A 23,737-nucleotide genomic window follows, 5' to 3' on the forward strand; every position below is an offset into this window, starting at 1 on the left:
ACAAGAAAATTCACTGAGAATTGGAAAAATGTGATCATGAAGTTTCTTTGTAATTTTTAACAACATCATGTTTTCAGAGAAGTCTAATCTTCCTTTTTATGAACTTTTTTTAAAAATATCATTCCTATATTAATCTATTTTGGTACCTATTTTTACTTTTTAATCTACAAATAGAGTACTCCAGTTGGAGGACATTACTTAGACATACAGTAACATACACAGAAATTTCAATAACAATATCTTAATTATGATAAAAGCAACACAGCTACTAAGGCTCACTTTTAAAATATTCTGAAAAACCTGTTTAGTCTGATTTTATAAAGTCTTTAGAAGTATCAGAGGAAAATAATTGTTTTCATTATGAAGTCTCATTGGAACCATGGTTCATCATGGTTGTGAATATGGCACCTTAGAAATGTTCTCATCATTTCTTAAGGAGGTAGAAAGTGTCTGTGCACAGAAGTTGAGACTCTGCAAACACATGTGCATTCAAAACAGAAAAAGTGCATCCTCATTTTACCAGCTATCAGCTGTGGTGCCACACAAACAGAACCAAGCCACTTTGATAAGCAAGGGCAACATTTTCATACATTTATATGATGCACAGTATATTTTAGTTCTTACCTCCAAAGATACAGCAGCTGACGAGGCACAGAAAAAATGATGTCTTCTAACTAGTTTGAAGCTTCCTGTGAGTCTGTCCTACCCCAAAATGAAATGTTCTGTTTTTATTTCCTTTTTAATTACACTTCTAAGATAACATCTGTTTTACTTCTAATCCTCTAGAGCAAAGAAGTATAGAAAGAAAGTCCCTTAGGAGATGAGGGGGTTTTATAACTGACTGAACTGCAACACACTGAACTTGCTTCCTCTTTTATGTCCAAATGAAACTTCATTGTGAAACTGTGTACTGTTAAAATAGCTGATTGCAACACGCTCAGTCCAGGCAGATGGACAGTTGCAAGGAAAAAAAAAAAAAAGCCCTGGAAAGTCAAATACTCAGAACAATCTTAGAGAAACTGTTCATCTGTTGGCAGCTTGCAGTGCACTCCATCTCAGCCATCACTCTCCTTTTAGCTGACACAGTGAGACACCTTGACATGGCAAGACTGTCATGCCAAACAGGTTGGAAGAGTGAGGTGCCAAAGCAGAAATGCATTACTCAGCAGGCCTAGTTTGTTGTCTGCAGACCCTTGTACATATAATTTTCCACCAAGCAGCACAGCACAGCTGCTTTCTCAGGTTTTGCTTCGGCAAGGTTGACACTTGTCAGGACAAAAATAGACCTGAAAGTTAGGCCTTGTCTGTTTTAGCACTCAGTGCCACACCCAGGAAGTTTGTCTTAGTAGGGGTAGTGGATGAAAATACCTGGGGCAAGCAGGAATTCATCCAAGTGTGAGGCATAAGAACAGTGAATATGGCTTTGAGATTGGTGTTGGAGTATTCCTTAATGGCAGAAGACAAACACTGTTTGAAACACATAACTGGACTATTTGAATTGATCCCAATAGGACATACAGAATTTGCTTTCAGAGGCATCCATATTTACTTATGCATCCATGTGTTGCAATAATAAGAGAAATATATTAGAAATGTATTTTAGTTCTCAGTGAATCAACTTCCTCATTCAGTGCCATGGGTTTTTCTCAGAAGCCTCCAACTCTGCCAGCCAGAAACAATACTTCTATTGATGTCATTTTCCTAAATACCCACTATGATGCAACATATGATTTGGATTAATATCAAAGACTTCTTCCACAGTCCTCTTAGACATAGGCATGAAAAAAATGCATCAGTCTGTCCCTACCTACACATTTGTAGCTAATTCATACAACAGTTTAATGAGTAATATTGTACCCAGTCATACACCAGGCTAGGATCAACAGCATCTAAACAGCACAAAAACTGGACAACACTGGCAGTTAAATGCAAGTTTTATCAGATATCTTTGCTGTAAAAGTTCTCCCTGTGGAAACAAAGCTACTTTTGTAACAGACCAACTCTTTTATGCTTAACATTAACATTAATATTAACATTATTGTACTTTTTTCTCTGATCTCTCATTTGTACTATGGACCAATCTCAGGCCTTGTCACATTTATACTGGCCCAATCCTTTTATTTCATGTTTCCTTACCTGGATGAAATGTATCCAGGGAAGCAAGAAATAAATCTCTGTGAGGTTTTATCTCTTCTGTAGATCCAGAGAGCTCTATATTGACAGAAGTTCAATATTTCTAGTTAGACTCTTGGGGAAAAAAATAGTAGTATAAAAAAGCATTTCTGTAAATGTCTTCAGAAAGTATTTTTTTAATAATCTAAAATACTGATCTTCTTCAGAAAGTCTAAAATATTTACTTCTTCAGAAAATATTTTTTTAATAATCTAAATCCATGCAAAACCAGGAAGATACAAATGGGCAGATACAGCAGAAGAAAAAGTGCTTCTACTACCAGAATAGCATAGCTATCCAGAACCACTTTAAAATCAATCTACTATCATAGATTTACCTAAGTATGGATTTAAGACTTATCTTCAGGCATCTAGATTTGGATAAGTGACCTTTTTTTGTACTGCATGTGGAATGTTTTCAGTTTTCTAGAGGAGCTCAAACATATTTCTGCATTTCTGCACAGTAGCTTTGTGTCCCTATGGAAGGAAAATACAAAACTGTAATTTCTTGTCACTGAAATTGCACATTAACACCTTGACAGTCTAGACTTTAAGGACACCCACTTATTCTAGTGACCTTTCCCACATTCATTCCTGACCTTGGAAGAGTTATCCTCAGCTAACAAGCACTGTTCTATATGAATTTTGCCATGTGGCTTATAAACTGCTCTGAGTGCAGCACTCTGAGGGCCAGATCCAGATCTGAATGAGCTGGGTACAACACAGCAGCACCTGACCCCTTTTGCAAAGATCCCCACATGCGCTGTGCCTCCCATGCCCAGTGAAACAGATGTGAGAGAGAAGAAAGCTCCAGCACCTTAGGGGATTTTTCAGTCAGTCTCTTCAACTGTAAATGTAGCTCAGATTGTCTGAGGCCATGCCAAATTATTTTTGTCAGTGTCATTCACTACAGCAAGCCCAATGCATCAAGACTGTGTATCCCTATCCACCCTCACCTCCCCCCCCCGCCCCCCACCAAATAAGAAAGAAAAAAATTCAAATACATTACCATGCTTCCTTCTCTACCACATTATTCTACTCAGAAGGAATTTCCTTGAGGAAATTGCTTTAATTTTGATCCTAAGTAGTTCTGATGCTTAGTTTCTTATTTCAGTTCAAGAGTTTGTCTTCAAGAAAAATGTGCCAGTTGTTTGCCCTCACTCTGCTTTGGTTGGCCTCTGCTTAGCCTGGCCTGTTTGGTCAGAGAGTGCAAAAGCAGCTGCCTTGTCATTTGCAGGTGAAATGTTTATCTTCTAAAAATGACAAATTTGAATCTTTTGATAAGACAATATTCCATGGCTTTTTGTTACATTTAATAGTAGGAATAAGTGCATAAAATAAAGCAATTCTCCTGTACGTATACTCAAGGAGGTATGTACACAGTAGGCTCTCTCTGGTTGTCAAACTATTTTAGCTCTATTCTTATTTGGTATGTCTATACCTTTAACCACAAGTTTTGAAATTTAAAAGGTTAAATATACCACCTTAAGATTACTTCTTACTTTATAAGTGCTTTGTGCAATAGGACAAAGGGGTTATTTTTAAACCTTTTGATCTTTGGAAGGAAAGATTTTATAGGAAGGAGATAAGCATGCTATCCAGTACTCCATCATAAAAAAATAATCATGAATGATTTATATTCCTTACAGCAGCAAAATCAGATCTATTTCAAGCTTTCCTGTATATGTGAAAGTTTAACTTGTTTTGACCTGAAAACCCAGTTTTCAATGCATTAATTGCACCAGTACAATCCATTATTTGAGTAAATCAGCAGTCTTTAAACAGGGAAGAATCTCCATTATACACTGTAATCTCTCCTCTTCCTTCACTACTGGTAGTAAAAAAATAGATCAGTAGAATTTTCTAGGTAAAATGCAGAATTCCCATCTTCCAAATGAGTGCCAGGCAAGTCTGGTTTTGAGAAAGCTCAAGCCAAATGGAGTCTCCTGAATTAATTACTCCAGCCCTTTATTTGTTGTGTGGAAAAAATGTGGTTGTGACATCATTCTTTTGGCCATGCATTTCCAAGGACGAAAAAAAGACCATGGATACACAGAGAGCCCTGCCATTTAGAAAACATGAAGGAGTTTTGGCGCCCACCAAAACTGTATTTGCTGTTTCCAGCTGCCCATAGCCAGTGATTGCCCACACAGCAATGAGAAGTCTGGCTGTCCTTGGGGCCCAGAACCTAAACTCCAGGAACTCAAGGAGCTCAGCACCTTCCATACAGTTATTTCCATCAAGTTCTGCACCCAGAGCATGAAACTTCAAAATTAAGCAATTGTTTCATCACATAAGTAACCACTAAACATTTAGTTAACTACAGAAGTACTTGTACTTCAAGTACAAATAGGGTAATAATAGGGAACATTTACTGCTTTTTGTGCTCCTTGTCCATTAAATATAACCTGTGTTAAATTTCTTTTCTCCTTTGTGGATCAAATAAATATTTAGTTATATGCAGAGATCTCTACAGGTGCAATCTAGGTGCAAATAAAGGAAACAAAAGCAAGGCCTTTGATATGATAAAATTATAAGCAAGAACATTGCACCCTCTGATAAAATCTCCAAGGTCAAGGAAAGTTTGCTTTGGGAAGAGATAACAGTATTGGATATAGCATATTGAAGCTGATTTACATTATGTTTCCCAGCACTAGTCTTTTGTAGTAACAAGTAGCCAATTAGTGAAGTCTTTTCAGTTCATGTTCTTGTCTTCTCTCACTAATTTACACAAACTAGGAGACTGATCTTGTCACAGTTCAGAAATCTTTCCCTTCAGTCTCAATCTCTCTTCATTTGTGACCCCTTATTTAACTTTAGTTGTCAAAGAGTTCTACCCGTATCTTTTTTCTTAATGGTCACAAATAATGCACTGATGCAGCCTGAACAAAGTACATTATTGTACAAGTGATCCCACTGATGGCAGAGACTATCCTGGGGTTTCCATGCATAACCACACATGGGCACATAAGCCTTTAAGCACTGCAGAGGGTGAATCTCGTGAATCACGAGTGACCTGTAAAGCATCAGAAGGCAGCAGGCTGGGCAAGCTGCCCTCTTTCCATTGTCTGTGTCTTCTCTTTTATTATTTTCTTATATATATATATATATATATATATATTTGTCTCCTAACTAGTACCATGATAACTTAAAAATGGATTTTTTAAACCAACAATCAATAATACCTAAATGGAAATGCCACCTACTTATTAGCACCCTCCCCTCAAATAACAACATGCATAAAATGTGGTCTACAGGGTGCAGATACATAGAAATATATTTACTGGAAATCCTGATGCACACCACAGGTACTGTGCAGGGCTTGCTCTGTGCTGCTGACTGAAATACCCCAGGGTCTGATGCATTTCAGCCAGCAGCAGAGAGGAGCCTGACCCTCAACACACTGGAGAGAGTGCAAACCACAACTACTCCTCAAGCAATGAACCATATTATTTCCCAGCTCAGCACCCAGCTCAGACAAAGGCTTTATCAGCACCTATAACTCTCCTGTTTGCATCTTCCAGATCTTGTTAGACAGTCTTCTGGAGTTATTTTTTAAGCTTCCCAGAATGCACATGTTAGTTCGGATCCTTTCACAGAATTTGTGTTCTGGTAGGCCTCATCACTCCTGTGAAAGTCTGGTTTTAGAGAATTTTAGCAATTACCTTTTTTTTGGTGGAGGGGGGTGACTTTTACTCAAGATGTATCATTCCTCTGTAAGTATTTAAATTTTCAAAATATGTCAGTATACACTGAAGGTTTGGTGGTTTATCTCAGTTTTGGATTAATTTAATGGTTTTCATACATTGAAAACTTCTTTAAATGCTTGAAATTTACATAAATCAGTTCAGCAATGTAAAAAAATCATAAACCTGAGTGTGCATAGCAAATAGAAGTGATGAAAATCAGTATTTCAGGTATCACACAAATAAAACTACCTCAAATCCCTAAACCTAAGGCATCTCTTGCAGAATAAAAAAGGGCTTGAATTCCTGACTGTCAGATCACTTCCTACCATAGGAAACCCCCAGGGATATTACACTTCATTCCCGGCTTCACAAGTCTGAAATGATTACCCACACGTGCTACCTAATTAAGTAGAAGCTAATTGCCTCCTTCCTATCAGATAGAAACGTGTACCATTGGGTTACTGATAAAGCTATCCAGTAGGCTGGGAAGGAAAGATTTTTGCTGCCTTGACCTTTTATTGAAGGAGTCTTTTTGCAGATGCAGTGCCTAAAGCAGAGATTCCAGCAGCCCACACCATCCTAGGGAGAGGGCAGCTTGACAGAGCTTGACTTTCTCTTCACAAGACTCTTTTTCTGCTTTCTTGCCTCTGGGTGAGCCCATGAGTCCCTTCTCAGCAGGTCTCTAGATCTAATAAACTCTAGCCTCAGCAAATCCCAGCTGATAAGAGGAGGAGCTTGTTCTTTCACCTGGCTGCACCTTGAGGACAAGGAAGACTATTCATCTCTGCAGGACAAGTGCATTACAGTATTTGCAGGTTTTTTTCTGGCTTTCTTCCAGATTCCCTCTGTGGCTACACACACCCTCTAGGATAAAACAGGACAATCCTAAGGAAGAACTGGTTAATTATATTATAAAAGTTTCGAATGTCATTTCCAAGAACAATAAAGACTGTCTGAAAGACTGCCTACCTGTACAAAATCCTGTCATATAATACATACCCTAATTCCAATGTTTGCATTGGGTCTTTGTTAAAAATAAATCGTGCATCCAGCTGCTAATGTACTTCTTGGTTCAGTGACAACTATTCAGGATTTATGTGGACAGGATTTATGATCAGGCAAAGAGCTTTTATCTGTAAAAAAGGACTTAGCGATAGATGAGGGCTTTACACATCTGTGTTCAACAAAATTGAAGAGAGTCAGGCTGCTAAGAAGTGGGGTTTTTTGTTAGTGTATCAAAATACCACAAAAAATGCAGAAATCCAAGAAGTGTTACATCAGTCTGGTTTCTTTAGGTGCATTGGCACATATCTGTAATTTCTAGGTAGAGCCATCCTGTGATAACTGGGTTTTCATGCGGATTTTTCCTCAAGTACTGGCTCCTAATTTGACTCTGATTTCTACATTCCTCATTTTCTTATTCTTTCATCTTTCCAGCAGTCAATTTTTACAGCTATTCTAAATTCTGTGTCAGGAACATTAATTTGAAAATTTTGTCTGAAAGTAACAATAGAATAAGCAATTGATCTGCTGAGTCCTTTTAACAAAATAATGATAGAAAACCCTCCTGCACTTTGGTCCATGAAAATCAGAAGTCATCACTGCCCACAGGGTTTTTTTGAGTTAGGTAATCCTGGGCAACCATGCCATGAGAAAAGAAAATCAGGAAAAGCAGAAAATGTAGGGGTCTGGAACAAGTGTGGACAAATCACTGGTTCCATCTGCTAAGAAATGAAGCTCAGCACAGTTTGCTGCTGCTGAGTATTATCCAGCGGCATAAGACCTGCCAAAGGAAGTGAGAGGGAGGAATGTTTTAATGGAAAACTATCTGAAAAGCAAATTGAAAGCAAAGGATTACCGAGTTGAATTTTTTGAAAGAGGTGGTTGCTGGAAAGGGGCAGAAAAAACACAGAATTGAGCAATTACATAAGGCATGGGGAACCAGGGAAGCCTTTTCAGATGGAGTCTGCAACCGAGATTTTGCAAGGAAGACTGGTAGGAAAAGGTTGTTTAGTTACATAAGTAAGAGGGAAAAAAAAATTCAGAAAAATGGATGCCGTGTGGTTTCTGAAGAAAACAAACATACTTATGTGAAGATACAACTCAGTGAGATAATTAGAAGTGTATGTTTGATGTGGTACTTAGGGAATATATGGAAGATGTATATATGTATTCAGAAAGACTGGGACAGAAACAATACAAAGATTTAGAAATATGATAGAACATTTTAAATTTAAAAATTTAAATTACAAGCCAGCAATGTGTCATCATAGAAAGAAGGCAAATATTATCTTGTGCTGCATTAGGTAGAGCATTGTCTACAGTTTCAGAGAGCTGATCCTTCCACTCTGCTCCAGCCTTGAAGATACTCAAAACCAAATCGACACTGTCCTGAGCAACCTGCTCTCACAGACTCAACTCTGAGCAGATATTAGCACCAGGGGATCTTCACAGGTGTTGTGATCCTTCCTGCCTCAGCTAGTCTGTCATCCTAAATAGGAAGGAGGCAGAAAATACAGCATTTGGTAGAACAGTCAACAAATATTTCTCTGCAGATGTTTGTTGCTACTGCAGCATAAAAGAGCATTGATGCGTGAATACAATAAAATGAAATACACAAATATGTGTGACTGTAAGCACAATGACACAATAGACAATAGCTGGATATAAAACTAGACAAAGAGGTAGCAGAATAACCACAAAGGAGGAAAATTGAAATTAAAGGTAAAGGAAGGTTTTTTCCTCAAAGCAGCATTTGATACTTGAGAATTTGGGCTATATTGGCAATGCTGCCAAAATCCTCTGTTTCCAAATGAGATCTGTAAATATTATATGACTAATTATCTCAACTGGTAAAATCACTTAATAGCAACCATGGGTTTACATAACACTTTCAGGGAAACAAGGCAATCTCTTGGATTTGATTACACAAAAGGGGGAAAAAAAAAAGTTATTTCAGTAACCACTAAACAAAACAACAAAGACAGTGGCCACAGGCCAAATGATAATATTTTCACGGTGAAAGGTATGAATGCTGGCATCAAGAATCTCAAAAGAGCAGAGAAATTTCTGAAAATCAGTAAGAGGCAGGAAACTTATAGATCTGAACTCCTAAGTCAGTATCAAGGAATGTTTGTATCTTTCTGGGCATTACAGAAATGTTTGAAAAAGTGTAAGGCTGTAATGTCAAGAAAAATTGGTCATATCCTTTTTTTTAATAAAATTTTTATCTTTTATTTCGAGTTAGATAGCTGGCATCTTTAATGACTTGGTAAGATACTGGTAGGTAAAGGGAAGAATGAGATAAATCATCAGAAATTAGAGATGGTTAGTATTTGTGCCTTTTTTTTTTTTACCCCACATCACATCAAGCCACACAAACATCATTATTTACACAGAAATTGCAACCTAAGGATTATAGTGACCTCTCAGATATCTGTATCATCATCAAACTCAAGAGCTATTCGTACTAAGTCAGACAAGGCAAAATAAAATAATAAAGATCTATAAAATAATTATACATACCAGATATCATGATAAGGAGCACTTACCAAGTATAATTCACATTTTGCTATGGATTTACTATTACCAGTAAATGGAAATATTTCACAATATCCTTGACTCACCCATGTGTGATACACGATGCAATCAACTTCCACGGAAATTTGTATCTAGCCCTTCACTAGAACAGTACTTTGAACCCCATATTATTATACCTTGGCAAAACTCAGGATTAAGGCTGCCTGCTGTCAAAGCAGGTTGTTGAGCACCCACAGACTGCAGGGAAAAGTGGGCATATTATTGACAATGTTCTCTGGTAGCCCTGAGGAACTCTAAAGTACAACTGCTAAGGTCAATGCTCCTGGTCTCTGATGATAACCCTGAAGGGTTGGGCTTTTATTTTGCTGAAGTGTTTGAATCACTTAAGTCATTCTAGAGAGAACATTGGACTGTGGAGACCATATCTCCACATCTCCCCAGTTACATCCCACAGCTTGTCTGCAGACTCAGCTGCACCTTCAGTGTAAAGCAAAATCTTTCCTTAAGAGCAGAGGCTGTTTGGTCACTGCCTTGCTGCCTTTCAGTTGTGGCTAAGGAGAGGACAGAGAGGAGACAATTTTAGCCATTCTGTTGTTTGCTTTTGCTGCCAAGCAATGTGACCTCTGGGATGAACTGAGCAGGTCTGACCAGCTCTGCACAGTAAAGGATGGGCATTTCCCATTAACTCTGCAGGTTCTTAGAGCAGCCCAGGGAAAAGGACAAACTACCAGTACCTTGACTCACAGCCCTAGCAGCTACGGAGGGCAGGGGAGAGGAGGAGAAGCAAAGTTACCCCTTTTGCTGTTTTAAGGTTAAATTTAATTACTTATGATTAGGACATACCTCTTACACAGTGGAATGTCTCTTAATGCAATAAACATCAAACTGACATGAGGAACAGTGGGTATCTTTGTAGAGCAGGAGGGAAGGAGCTTTATCCTGTCCTCTAAAAAATGGATTCTTAAGAAACCACTTGAGAATTGAGAACTTGTTTTACCTGAAGCCTGGAAAGAATCATTCTTTTTCATTATTTCTTTTTTCCTAATTCTCCATCCCTCAGGCCCACAAACACAGAATATTATTGGACTGACCTGCTCCAGCTGATATTGTGCATGTTTAAAGGCACAAAGGTGAGAAGGAACATTTGAGCCTCTTAAGATTTGAATTTATAAGTCTTAATTCATAAGATTTGCTAAGAAATGGACACTCCATCTTTGAACTGCTTCTGTTGCAGAACACAGCCCAGTTCCTCATTCTTTGCCTTCTGAGGTAAATGAACTGAGCATTGCTCGTGAAAGAGCATGACACTGTTTAACACCACAACGACACAGACTCCAAGATTCAGAAGGCTGAAAATGACTCCTTGATTTTTGAGATGTGTCTCCCTTATATACTATTTCACACAGACCAACTTGATTGGTGAAACAAAGGCAAACCTCTTCAATTACACTGGTCAGACCATAGGGATATCAAGAAGTCCCTCCTAGGAAAAGGAATGAATAACAAAGTTACAGTCACAAAAACATTTCTCCTGTTTACCGAAAATTCCCTGGGAAAAGAATTTCAGACAACCAAAACACCTCAGGCATGGAACCAGGGCTACAGGTGCAGAATGAACTTTCCTGGGGAAATTCCCTATAATCAAGACAGCCTGGGAACTTGAACCAACAAATGAGGGGCAAAGCAACTGTGGAATAAATACAGCATTCACTCACCTGCTGCTCTACATGTAGAAGGCCACACCACATTCAAGGAAAGTATCCTCTCACCTTTCTTCCAGTAGCCTCTTCCTCAGTGAGTGATCACCTCAGATTTCCTTGGGAGGCTAATTGTTTGAACTCTACTTGGTGAGGGCTTTTTGCATAGCCAAAAGGTAGTGTACTGTTCTTAAATCCTCCCTCTCCTGCCCACAAAGCTCCCAGGAGAAATGTCCTTTGTTAGCTGGGACCACTTGTTTTACATACACTGTCTCAGCTGTCAAAATTACAAAAAGGTTAAACCTTCTGCTACTGTGTACAAGGAAAACAGCATTTCAGTCACAGAAAAGATCCGTGTTTTATATCAGGTTTCTAATAATTACAAAATTTTAAAGAAGAAGAGGCAAAAAGAACATACAAATCAGTCTTTTTGGAGAATATATGGAAAAAATACTTTTATTTGGATTTTGTGGCCTCTGATAAATTAAAGCGCAGCATAACTGAATATCTAGGCAAAAAACAAATGGTGTTTTCAACTTTAGGAGAGGGTGATGGGGAGACTTTCTAAGTTCCCTCCCAACCCAGATTATTTTATTAAAATAATGGCAAAAACTATTAGAAAGCCACCTACTACTCTATGCTATTTGATGTATATCGTGATGTTATTTTAATGTAATATGTAGAATTATTATATTATACAAAAATTTATCTCTGTTTTTATTACATATATGTATATAAGAAGACTTTTGCGCGATCATATGTATTATACCTATGTGTACTAATTATAATTATTTAGTATGTATACCATTTCTTTTCAAAGTTCACATCATGCATATATTGTGAATTAATAGAACTGTGTTTCTCTATGTTCCATATGCCCCCGAGATTTCTAACACCCTCAGTTCTCTTTTGTTTTAGCAGACTCACATGCTCCACCATCTGAGAAGTCTGTACAAAATACACCATGGATGTAGGTCTTCTCTGTTCACTCACTGTTTTCATGTTGTTTACAAAAGTACAGCAAACAAAACAGTAAGCAAAGATAAGAGAAAGAAACTAATTTTCGTGTTAAAATTTTAATCTTGTTTCTTTCTTAAGTAAGCAGTGACAAAGCAAAGCAAACACACACATCAAGCCCCTTTTAGGGCATCCACGGGAGACAGGCACACCTCCTTGCCTTCTTAAATTCACTGCAAAAGCTTCCTTTGACTGCAGGGGGAGCAAGAATTTTCCTAAAGTATTTGTGAAGCATTTAGCTGTGGTGCACTCACTGTGCAGCATCTTGCTCATTAGCTAGATAATTATTTCTCCATAGAACAGAAAAAATAAACTACACAGCATACGAAACATTGAGCAGTGTGTTGCCTCAGGCTGACTCCCTGTATAAACAAATATATAAAAGAGGCTAAAGTTAGTAATTTAATTCCTTTGTATTATTATACCAAAAATATAATTTCATACAGAATGAACAGCCAGGTATAAATTTATCTCAAAATAAAAGGAAACTTGTATCGTTAGAAAGGTAATTTTTCTGCTTCTGCTATAAATAGATGAATTTTATCAGTGCTACACTGGTGTTCATCACCTGAATGTGTTACGATTTTATCTATGCCACTATTTTGTCCTAATAAGGAGTATATATAGACAAATCATTCTTTTATAGTCATTAGAATGTTATTAAACTACACAGAAGAATCAATGCAGCTTCTAGAAGTTAATGTACTCATAGGGATGACTCAGAAATAAGGCAGCTGGAACAGTTTCCACCCCAGCCCTAACTCTGCCCCCAAAGAACTTCTGTTCCTGCAGAAGAACACTGTAACCTGGAAAGAACCAAATGTTGTGAGTAAGCTCTTCTGATAATGAACCAAGAGCATTATTCAATTAGCAGTTGATGACAAGGAGCTGCAGTATGAAGATTGGCATCCATTCTGTTAATGAACCACTCATAGGTAGATTGGAATGTCAAAGGCCCTGGAGTATGAGGGGTAACATGACTACAGTGTGCTGCAGTTATCAGGAACTCACTTCAGGAAACCCGAGAAGAAAACTATGTTTTGAGGTATATGAAAGAAAAACAGGAACCTGCTGTTGGGAAACCACTCAGACAGTGTATAAATTCAACATAATTTGACCATGTATGGAACTCCACAATAACCAATTGACATAGACGTAAGTGACAGCAGAGGTGGAGCCATCTTCAAGATGCAAATATAAGCCTGTAACAAATACCTCCTGCTGCACAAGTGTCTGTGCTTTAGAATCCAGAATGCAAACCTGACCACTCAGCTTGCCTGCAGTGCTCCCACCTAAGTGTTACCTAACTGTCATCCCAGGGAAACACACCTTTTATCTTCACCTCTGATCCTGCATCCTGCCCAGCAGGTTTGGCTGTAAACCAGCTGGGTCTGACAGAGGCAGGTGTTAACCCCAGCATTACCCTGGGCTTCCAGGATTGACAAAGGCCTGGTGTCTGTGCTGGATCAGGACAGTATGGCCTCACTTTCATCCTCACTTTCCAGGACTGGAGCGGGAGGAGCTGAACTGGTCACTGTTTCAGACAAGTGTCTTTGTGTGTCATGCTCCTCCACAAAGTGCAGCAGGAAAGTGCATTCTTTAGATCAGCCTTCCTAAGTATTGCTTAAAATACATGGTCTTGGCAGATGCTCAGAAAGCAAACAATAAATCATCAAAATGTCAAATTCAGTCTTTGAAGATCAGTCCATATATCCACTTTCTCTTTGGGTGACTGAGCTTTTTCCCCTAATGATATCTCCTAGATATGTCATGGCGTTCTCATACTTTCCTCAGGACATTTTTGAGCTTACCTCACAAACTCAGTTATCCTCCACTACTGAAGAGCATTTTTCTCTTGGGCAGCTTCATTGATAGCTTAATTATCTTCCTCTCTGTGTTTTGCTGGGAGTTTATTTCAGTGGATTACATCTGAGAGTTTCATTTTTCTGGAGCAGAGTTGTTACTTTCTTTCTCCATGAGCACAGCTTTGAGGTTCTGCTTTGGCAACCACAGAAAGAAACATATGCAATATTTGCCAGATTAATTTCGAACCAAATTCAGTTCTCAATACAAACACAGCAAGGCATCTTTTATGAAGCTAGTCAAAACTGGTGTTCATTTCAGTGTCCCTGGTGAGAGACATCATGGGTTAGGAGTACTATTCCCCAATTTAGTATTCCCACTGTAAAGAAAAGCATAAAACACTCCCCTCCTCTACTCCAGTAAGAGAGACAAAAGGCAGAGATTACAAGTTGGAAACAGCAATGAGATAAGAAAGTGAACAGTAAAATAGCATTAATAATAAAAGCATACAAAAAGTGAGTGATTTACACACAAAAAGATGCTCACTGATATTCCAAGAGATCTATCTCCTCTATACTCTCCCACCAGGCAAAGCTATATGAAGCAGTGAGATATCCCAAGGTTTTCTCTTCCTAGGGCCAAGCAAACACATCTCTCTCAGCAGCTGTCTGTACACTATCTGTGAGCCCTCCAGAACTCCACCTGCAGGTAAGGAACACCATTTTGCCTTCTGGTATAACCAGAGTATAAAGAATCTGCAGAAGACTTCAGTGTAGCTGAGCTCTTCCGTCAGTTTTATGAGAGATACACTTGTTTTGTGATGTAAAATTGGAAACATCAGTGTATTAAAGTGGTTCTCAAAAGCAGACAGTACAGTCTAGTCCTCATGATAATAATGCAGCCATTAACATCTCCAGAATTTCCTAATAGATGGCTAACATTTGATTTGATGATATGGAGGCTGAAGGTCTGTCAGCAGCTGAAGGTCTGTCTGCAATCTAAGAGGTTGCAGCTGCTGAATATTTCATGCTGTCCCAGTCTCTTCCACATCATCTCCTACTTAATTCTTAACCTTTCCCATGCTCTTTGCTGTGGTAAGCTCTGCTTTTCCACCAGCTCTGGCACTCATTACAGCAAGTGAGTCAATTCAGCTTCTTGGCAGAAAACAAACCGCTTTTATTTTGTCTGGGTATGTTTTCTGCCATATAAATGAGCTCAGGGGACTCAAGTAAGGATCCAATAAAAACCAGATCCCTTGCACAACAAACAGAAACTGCATGGCCAGGATCAGGATGGTAGTGGTAAAAACACCATCCTTTAGAATCCATGCGAGGCTAGATCTACTTACCCTGTGGAATCCTGCCTCTGCCAGTTATTACCAGTTTATTCAGTCCTATCCTCTCTGAGGGCAACAGGAATGTAGTTACTGATTCCTGAGAAAAGCAGTGGCCAAGGAAAGCAATGCCTTTGGACCTCAGAGAAAGCTGTGCTTTAGCTTTGCTCTGTTAAGCACTTGCTACATGACCATTGGCCTGCAATTTAGCTGCTCTAGGCCCACCTCTGTATCTGTAAAAAAACCCCAAAAGCCATAGGCATTACATTTTCACAAGAGATTTCACAGAGATAATACATAAAAACCCTTAGACAAACGTACAGATCCTGAGGGCATCTAATTACCCAGAGTAAATTACTAGATGGCTTTATAATAATCAGTACTGGATTCTCAGTTCCTATCTGATGGTGTTGCACAGTAATTCAGCATGCCATCACCAAACTGAAGCAGAAAAGCAAAAAGATGGGATATATTTTCTTTACTAAGTATGTATTTTCCTTAATAGAACATATATTTGACAGTATGCTTTAATAAAAACTATCCTTCTGTACTCCCTATAGACATATGGCACCTCCCACCTGAAACTTTATATTCTCTTCCTTCACTTTAGTTCTTCTGCATGATATAAGAGCCTAGGTTTGTGCAGGATTAACAGAATTTAAAACCATTGTAGCCATGGTCTCAGGTCTTAGTGTAGTTCTATTGCTGCTTCTTGGTTTTAGTATCTTTACCACATATGAAAACCAGAGCCTAGAGTGTACATCACTAAATTTTCGACCTCCAACTAGGATGTGGAGAGGCAAAACTATCAAATATTAGTATTCAGAGAAATTTGCCCTTTTTCTAAACCTACCATATGCAGAAATTTCACATAACCCTATTTTTGGAAATATTCACTATGCAGTTGTCCTAGGATGACTCTATAATGCTTGTATTCCCAATCACCTGTTCTGTTTGTGCTGTATATTGAGTTCCGTACCTTTAAGACTGGTTCTGAGAGCAAAGACGGGGAAAAAATGGTCAAAAAAAAAGAAGTGAAAAGATGTTCCTTATGACCTGCAGTTGCCTTGCCTCTGCTAACTCAATGCTAAAGTAAAGTACAGAATGAGCCTATGAGAATTGGCCCTATCATCATCTTATGGAGCACTAATTAGATTAGCTCATTTTATTAAAAAAAAAAAAAGAAAATGAAAAAAAAAAGAAAAAGACCATTTTTATGAAAACAGTGGAAAGCTAACTCATATTTAATGTGTCCCTTCAATGCAGTGTGTAATTTCAGGAGTAAATTGTGCAGTAAGTTGCCATAAATTTTTATGCAAGCTAGAAGACCAAGCATTGCAGTTCAGGATTTTGAAGCATGGAGCAGCTACTATACCACTAATTAATTTTTATATTCTCTGAATTATTCATTTTAATCCCCATGAACATTTACTTTTATATATACAAAATTCTTGTGGGTTTTTTTTTTTTTTTTTTTTTCCACATTTAAATTTGAATAATAGGGCTTGGAGCAACCTGATCTAGTGAAAGGTGTCCCTGGTCATTGGCAGGGGAATTACCACTAGATGTACTTTGATATCCCTTCCAACCTAAGCCATTGTGTGATTCTACGACCCTTGTAAAGACTTACTGGCTTAATAACTGCTTTTTGAAGGACTTAGTATTAGCTGTCTTCAAAATGTGAATTCATTTTTATTATTGGTGTATTTTATTGCTCACCAGAAAGACAGCAACTGCAACAATGATTACTCAGGGTTTGAACACTGTGAGAGTGATTCTAAATATAAAATGTCATTCAGGGAAAACTATTGTCTAATACCAGGTCAGAAGTAAAACATCCTGCGAAACATTCATTGCCTCACTGCAGTCATGCTTCACTATAAAACAGTTCTTGCCAAATGGTGACAGAGCTGTGCATGTGCCAAAACAAAAGCAGAAGACAGAACATGTTATGGGTCATAGCAATGGCCCTGCCCTCCTCGGGAGCTATGGAAAGGTTCCCTGCACACGGGATGAGCTACAGAAACGTGAGGGCAGCCAAGGTCACGACCTGTTTGTGCCGGCTCCCTGCGCCAGAGCAGCCGAGTTTATCCACTCGGGCAGGCACAGGCACCCTCACACATACCACTCATCTTCCCAGTAGGCAAAAGGGTGCATGTGGCAGCGTGACTCGTTACCCTGGTGCCCTGGACACTTTAAAAATACACCTGTTCCAGCCGAGCTCCAAATATGTGCCTACTGTCCCTCCTGGGGGAACCCAAGGATCCGACATCTGCGAGGAAGTGCAGGACTTGACAGCCGAGCCCTCTCTGTCACTAAGAGGCAGAAGGGAAAGACATGGACCCCTGGCATCGACTCTTTAATTCACACTGTGTCACATGCTTGGAGTAGCCTGACACAGTCACATTTTGTCCTTAGCTTGAGGTCAGTAAAGAAGAATCAGCCAGGAAAACCAGAATGTAATTGCCAACTTCACTCTGCTGAGATTAAAGACAAAAATCAAACTGAAACTAAAAAAACCCAATCCTAAAGCAAACAACCGGGTTTATGTGCTATTGAAACTAGTTCTTTAGGAACTAAATTATGTCAGCTCTGAAAAATGAACCGCCAATATTTGTGTGCTTAATGAATGTCTTCCAATGTGTCAACTACCTTAAAAAGACATTTTAAGAAAGCAGTGGGGCTGTATTCAAAGATGGAAAAACCTCCAATTTGAGTTCAGTTTACAGAACAAGAGGTCAAAAAGCTGCATGTGGAACAAGAACATCATTTACAGGAATCTGCATTGCATGGGCAGTTGAAAATAATCAGCAACTTTATACTTTATACATGTTACATTTTGAGGAACTGAATTCAAGTTTCTTATAACTAAGTCTTCCAAAATCAATGAGAGCCTCCATTATTTCTGCCAGGCTGGAAATTGTTATAGCAAGTATATCTAAATTCCAAAATCTCTCCTTCTGTCAAGAATAATATACACAAGGGTCTCAACTAGCCCTTGAGCTTTCTTCTCTTTTTTTTTTTTTTTTTTTTTTTTTCCATTTTGCGAGTCCTTCAGTAGGAAAACAGAACAGCAAACAACTTCAGCTGCATTGTGTAGACTTGCCTCAGTGAGATTTGAGCAGAAGAAATTAGTCCACACGGATATCCGTGCTCCTTCCTTTAAAGGAAGCCAATTCCTCAGCCGAGTGTGGCCTCACAACATCTTACTGTAAAGGTATGGCCAGAGCTCCACCCTTCCTTCCCCTGCAGGCTTCCCTGGGACACTGCCCTCTATCCCTACTCTGCAAATAGTATTGCATAATAAATACTACAGGGGAAAAATGTTCTATTCAAACAGTGAATAGGAATGTGAAGGAAGCCAGAGCACGCTGTTGAACAAACTAGGAAGAATAAACTCTTCTCCCTGACTCAGTATTTTCTAGTTTTGGACTAAATTATTTCCCCCTTCCACCTGTCTAGCATGTCTGTTGAGGCTTAAGGAAATATCACAGGTTATTGCTGTCACACCTCCTGTTCCTGGTCTATAAACATTCACAGCATTGCTAAAGAACACCTAAGGAAATGGCACCTCCCAGAGAATTTCTGTAACTCTCAATCCTTAACAGTGCAGTGGTATTTCATGTTTTACACAAATGTCTGTCACGATATTGCTTCCTCCCTTCTTGGATCTAGAGAGACCTAGAAACCTTTCCTGAAAATTGTCACCTCCAATCTTGAGTTGAAATACACTAAGAACACAATACTGCAACTTTTAAAAGAAACAAAAGAAATAACACAAATCCCACACTTTTCCTAGGAATTATACTAATCAATTCAGATTTAAGTCAAATCCCATGGGATTAATTCCTTGAATTCCTAATCTACATGGAGATGTTGTAGCCTTGCATAAGTATTCCTAATGAACTGGAGTTCTTGGCCGTAGCTTTAGAGTAGAAGCTCCCTGTGACAAACATGGGAAGTAGAGGGGATCTCTGGCAAAGCCAGAAGGGATCATTATGACCTTTTAGTACAAACTCTTACTGGATCCCTCTCTAAGCGTTGAAGCATGTTCTTGAGCAAGATGATCTCTAAACTAGAGCTAGGTTAAAAAAAAAATTTAAAAAAATCAAAAAAAAAAAAAAACAGTCTTGGCAATAAGATTTGAAAATAACAGATAAGATTTGAGAATATCTGGCAAGTGGTCCAAGTGCTACTTTACTGTCAGACTTGAAAATGTGGATGTGGATCTTACCACAAGACTGTATTTGTCTCATTTCAGATGTTGTAGCTAAGGGCTGCAATGAAATCCCCTGCTATTACACATGAGCACTAAGTGCTGTTCACGCCCCATCCGAGGCTCCTCGATGCCAGCCGAAGCACTAAGAAACAAGAAACTGAAAGAGCTGGGTAAGGTATCCCACAAAACATTCCTAAGTGGCAGCAATTAGTTTTTGCTTATCGCAGAGCAGTTGCAGTAAAATACCCCAAGTCTGGACAACTACCAGTAACGTGGAGTAATGGCGAAGGCAAATCTTGTTAATGGTGTCTGTAGGAGCCGGTTTACTGGCACCGTGTGTCACTGGTATCTTTTCAGGCCCTTCAGTCAGCATTGTTGGCTTTTGCAATTCCATCCAGCTCTTACAACACCAGCGGTTTTTCCTGAACCACAAGTTACCAACATGCAGTAAGGAAGGAAGACTGAGATTCCTTTTTTTTTTTTTTAAGCCGATGAATACTGGGTAAAGCTTTAAAAGATAAAAGAAGCCGCTCTGAGGATGTATCATAAACACGTATAACATATATTGGTGATCCATGATCACTCAGCCTTGCCTAGTTTCCCGGCAGAATTCGCCGTGAACGGAAGATTTCCAGCGGATACTCCGCCTCAGAGAGAGTGGCGTTTCTTTCCGCTCTCCCCGATACCGAGCGAGACACCTTTCCCTCGCTGGAACGCCGCCTCGAGGCACAAGTGACCCGAGCAGGGTTCCCGGGGCCTGATCCCGCCGCTCCCCCGGGACCGACCCGGGCTGCCCTCGGGAGCCCCGCGCGCGCCCCCGCCGCCCGCGCGCCGCCGCCTCACGGGCGCTGGGGCGGGGCGAGGGAGGGGGGCGCGCCGCGCGTCACGTGACACACCCCTCGCGCGCCCTTCCCGCGAGCCGGGCCCCGCCCCCTCCGCTCCGCCCCCGCCGCGCCCCGGGCGCCGATTGGCTGCGGGCTGACAATGCGCGAGGCAGCGCCCCCCGCCCCGCCCCCCCCGCCGGCTTCACCCCGGCAGCCACGCGCCGCCGGCCGCGAGCTGCCCGCGCGGCGCCGGCGCGGCCGTTACGGGAGCGGAGCGGGCGCTGAGGGGCCCCATGGCCGAGTCGCTGGGGCCGCTGGTGGGAGCCATCGACCAGGGCACCAGCTCCACCCGCTTCCTGGTGAGCACGGCGCGGCGATCGGGGCGGCACCGGGGGCAGGCGGCGCCCCCGCGGCCTGAGGGGAGCCGCGGCTTCCGCGCCTTTACTCCCCTCCGTGCCGGCGGGGGCCTCTGCCGTGCCCTTGGGGAAGGGCAGGGGAACGGGCCGGCAGGGCCGGGGGAGCTGTCCCGGCCGCAGCCTCCTGTCTCCCGGAGAAGCGGCGCTGTCGGCCCGGGGTGCCGGGTCCGCCGCTGTCCCTCCGGCGCGTTGCCGGGGAGCAGCGCCCGTCCCGCCGGGAGCGGACCCGGGCCGAGCCCGAGACCGGCGGCTCCTGCTGCTGCTCCGGGGGCTGCGGGATCCCGCTGCTCCGAGCAGGCTGCCTTTGCAATCTGTCAGGTTTTCAGTCTGTCAGGTATCTCGCCCCGAATGGAATCAAATGGACTAGGTCCTCATGCGCTGGGAAGTAGATCCTTGCGAGTTCAGTGACTGTGATTAGCTGGTGCTCAAACAGTTCGATGGTTCCGCTGTGTTCCCCGCTAAAACCTGCCCGGGGCCTGCTGAGTGACTGCTGCACTTCCAGCCCTAATGTCAGTGCACCTTGTGCGCTATAGGTATTGAAGTGGCTGAACCTGCACGCCTCGTTAAACACTGATTTGTTTAAACACTAGAGGAAGATAAGTTTAAGGAGAGGGGAATTGATATATTAATGATATATCTGACCCTTTAGTTGAAGGATCTAGTTATTTCTGTATTATGCAATAGACTGTAACTAATGTTGTCATGTATGAAACCTACTATAGATACTTCTGGCTTGCAAATCGCTACAAATGTACTGTCCCCTAGTCAGTTAAGTCGTGGTAGTTTGACTTAATTAAAGCCCTATGACAATTTCCTCTGTGGAAGTGGAATAGAGATAATTACTAGATATAAAATGTCGTCAAATGTGCGAAGTATGAATTGGGAAGATGAATGTTTTGGTTTGCCCTTGCTGGGTTCTTTTGGGGTTTTTTTTAATGCTTCCCCCATCTGAAATGTTCCTTCATGAAGCAGGAGACTAGAATATCTTCTTGACCTCTGTTACCATTATTACTCAATATCACGACCTTCATGCGATTGTCAAATGAGAAAACACAGCTCTGGGGGTGGAGAGAAACTCCAGACTGACAAATGACACCGGGGGCTGTCTTGGATGCCAGTCAGGAGTCCTTTTTGGGAACAAACTTGAAGAAGGTCCCTGTAATGCTTTAAGATGAATTCTGTTTGCTTTTAGGTATATGCCGAGTTAACTTTTTTCCTATCCTAAAAGGATAACACTAGTAGCAGTAAAACTTAAGCTCTTTTTACAAGTATTTTCACAAGTTCCTCTTAGGAGGAATTTCTTACACTACACACGTTCATCAGTGGCTGTTATGCAATTGGGGAGATTTTGCCTGTCTACAAGAGGATTCAGATGCTTCCTAATTTTTGCAAGAAGTGTATTGTGTCTGTCACTTTTAAATTCTTCTCGTATCCATCTCATTGTCTCTCAATTAATGTCAACATACAGCATTATCTTAAACTTGGCAGTGTGGTCATGTCATTATGATAATAAAGTTACACATGGACTTGAGCAAACAAGATACATGATCACTAAACTAAATCAGAACACAAGGGAGAGGGAAAGAAGAGGGTAAAATGTTCAGAGATCTGCTACAACTCACCTCAGTCATTCAGATAATAACACATGTATCTGGAGACTTCTGTGCTGGGAGGTGATTGCTGCAGTTGGAAGAGAGATTTTGCCTTGAAATATTTTAAGCCAGAATGTAATATATTGTTGTCTGTGCCCAAAGTATTTCCTTGGCTCTGTTGTTCTTTTCCTTTTGGTTGTTTTGGTTACATTTCTCACTGATCTCTCTACATTTTATTTTTAAACATAGTGTTTCCAACAGTTTTTGTCTTCACCAAGTTACAAGTCAAAATCAACTTGCTAATTATTTTGTACTTGTGTATTCAGTAGTTCAGAGCAACTGTTACCTAATTTTTTAAGTGGAAGACCTATGATTTTGACTTAGGTTAGAAAGTTCTTCTGAGTGAGAAACTGTCAGGTCCAATTGGGCCAAAGAATAGTGTCAGCATTTCAGTGTAAAGTCACAATTACAGGTGGCAGATTTACCAGTGGTGTCCATTGCAGTCAGTAGCAGGGGCTGATACCCCATAATATTTTCATCAATATCCGTGGGCATGGTCGGAATGTTCTCTCAGATGGGAGTGACCAGTTGGCTGAAATTCCAGTCAGAGAAGGAGCCTGCCAGAATATTCATAAACTTAAAGTTTTAGCACTTGAGACAGAATGCTAAGAAGCTGCTTAGTGAAGAAAGATACTCCTGCTGGACATGAAGTTGGATATATGTGAGCAGTACATCCTTGTGGTGCTGCACATTAAGAAAAGTTCAGAAAGTAATTGTTGCCATCTGTGTAGCACTTAGGAGGCAGCATCTGGAACACTGTGTCTGGTGTTGGACACCACAGAGGAAGAGCTGGATTTTATCCAGCCAAAGGAATCCCTGTGCTGCAGCGCAAGGCTGTGGAAGGAGGGTGTGGGAGGTTAGGGGTTATTTCTTCACAAGAGAGGCTAAGGGGTGTCCTCAGCTATCTAACCACAGTTTGTGGAGGACACAGAACCAGCCTTTTCTCACATGTGCACAGGAAGACAGTGGGCAGTGAATACAAGCTGGAGCAAGTGAAATATCCAGTAGATGTAAAGAAACAATGTTTCACTATGGGGGCTCCAGGTCAGCGGCTGGAGAAGGTGTGTGGAATTTCCATCTTTGCAGGTACTCAGTGCCTGACTGAAAAAGGCCCTGAACAGCCTGGTTTTAAATTTAGGCTTACCTGAGCAGCAAGTCAGGCTAGGTGACCTCCTGAGATTCAGAGTAAATTATCCTGTGCACAGACACAAGTTGTGTTTCTCCTGCTTGTGTGAATGAGGAGGCTGTATGAGCACAGGGGCTATAGAGGCGCCAGAACTCAGGTGAATTTCTGTTACTGTCGCTCCTTATTTACCTTTGTCTCTCACACAGCACACACACCATTTTATGCTGTAGTTTTATCCTCCACAAACCCT

General features: G+C 40.7%; 1 protein-coding gene across 4 annotated transcripts in view; it reads left to right on the plus strand.

The window, feature by feature from the left end:
- The first annotated feature begins 20,498 nt into the window (after nt 1-20,498).
- Nucleotides 20,499-23,737, plus strand: part of GK (glycerol kinase) — a 35,122-nt gene continuing 31,883 nt past the window's right edge. For 2 of the 4 annotated variants that reach the window (XM_066314007.1, XM_066314010.1), the window contains exon 1: nt 20,499-20,652. In XM_066314007.1, the coding sequence (XP_066170104.1) occupies nt 20,587-20,652 (66 nt within the window). In that variant the 5' untranslated portion in view covers nt 20,499-20,586. The remainder of the gene's footprint in view (nt 20,653-23,737) is intronic. The other 2 variants (XM_066314009.1, XM_066314008.1) reach the window with 1 other exon arrangement.

This window comes from Sylvia atricapilla, chromosome 2 (genome assembly GCF_009819655.1).
Source record: "Sylvia atricapilla isolate bSylAtr1 chromosome 2, bSylAtr1.pri, whole genome shotgun sequence".
NCBI lineage: Eukaryota > Metazoa > Chordata > Aves > Passeriformes > Sylviidae > Sylvia > Sylvia atricapilla.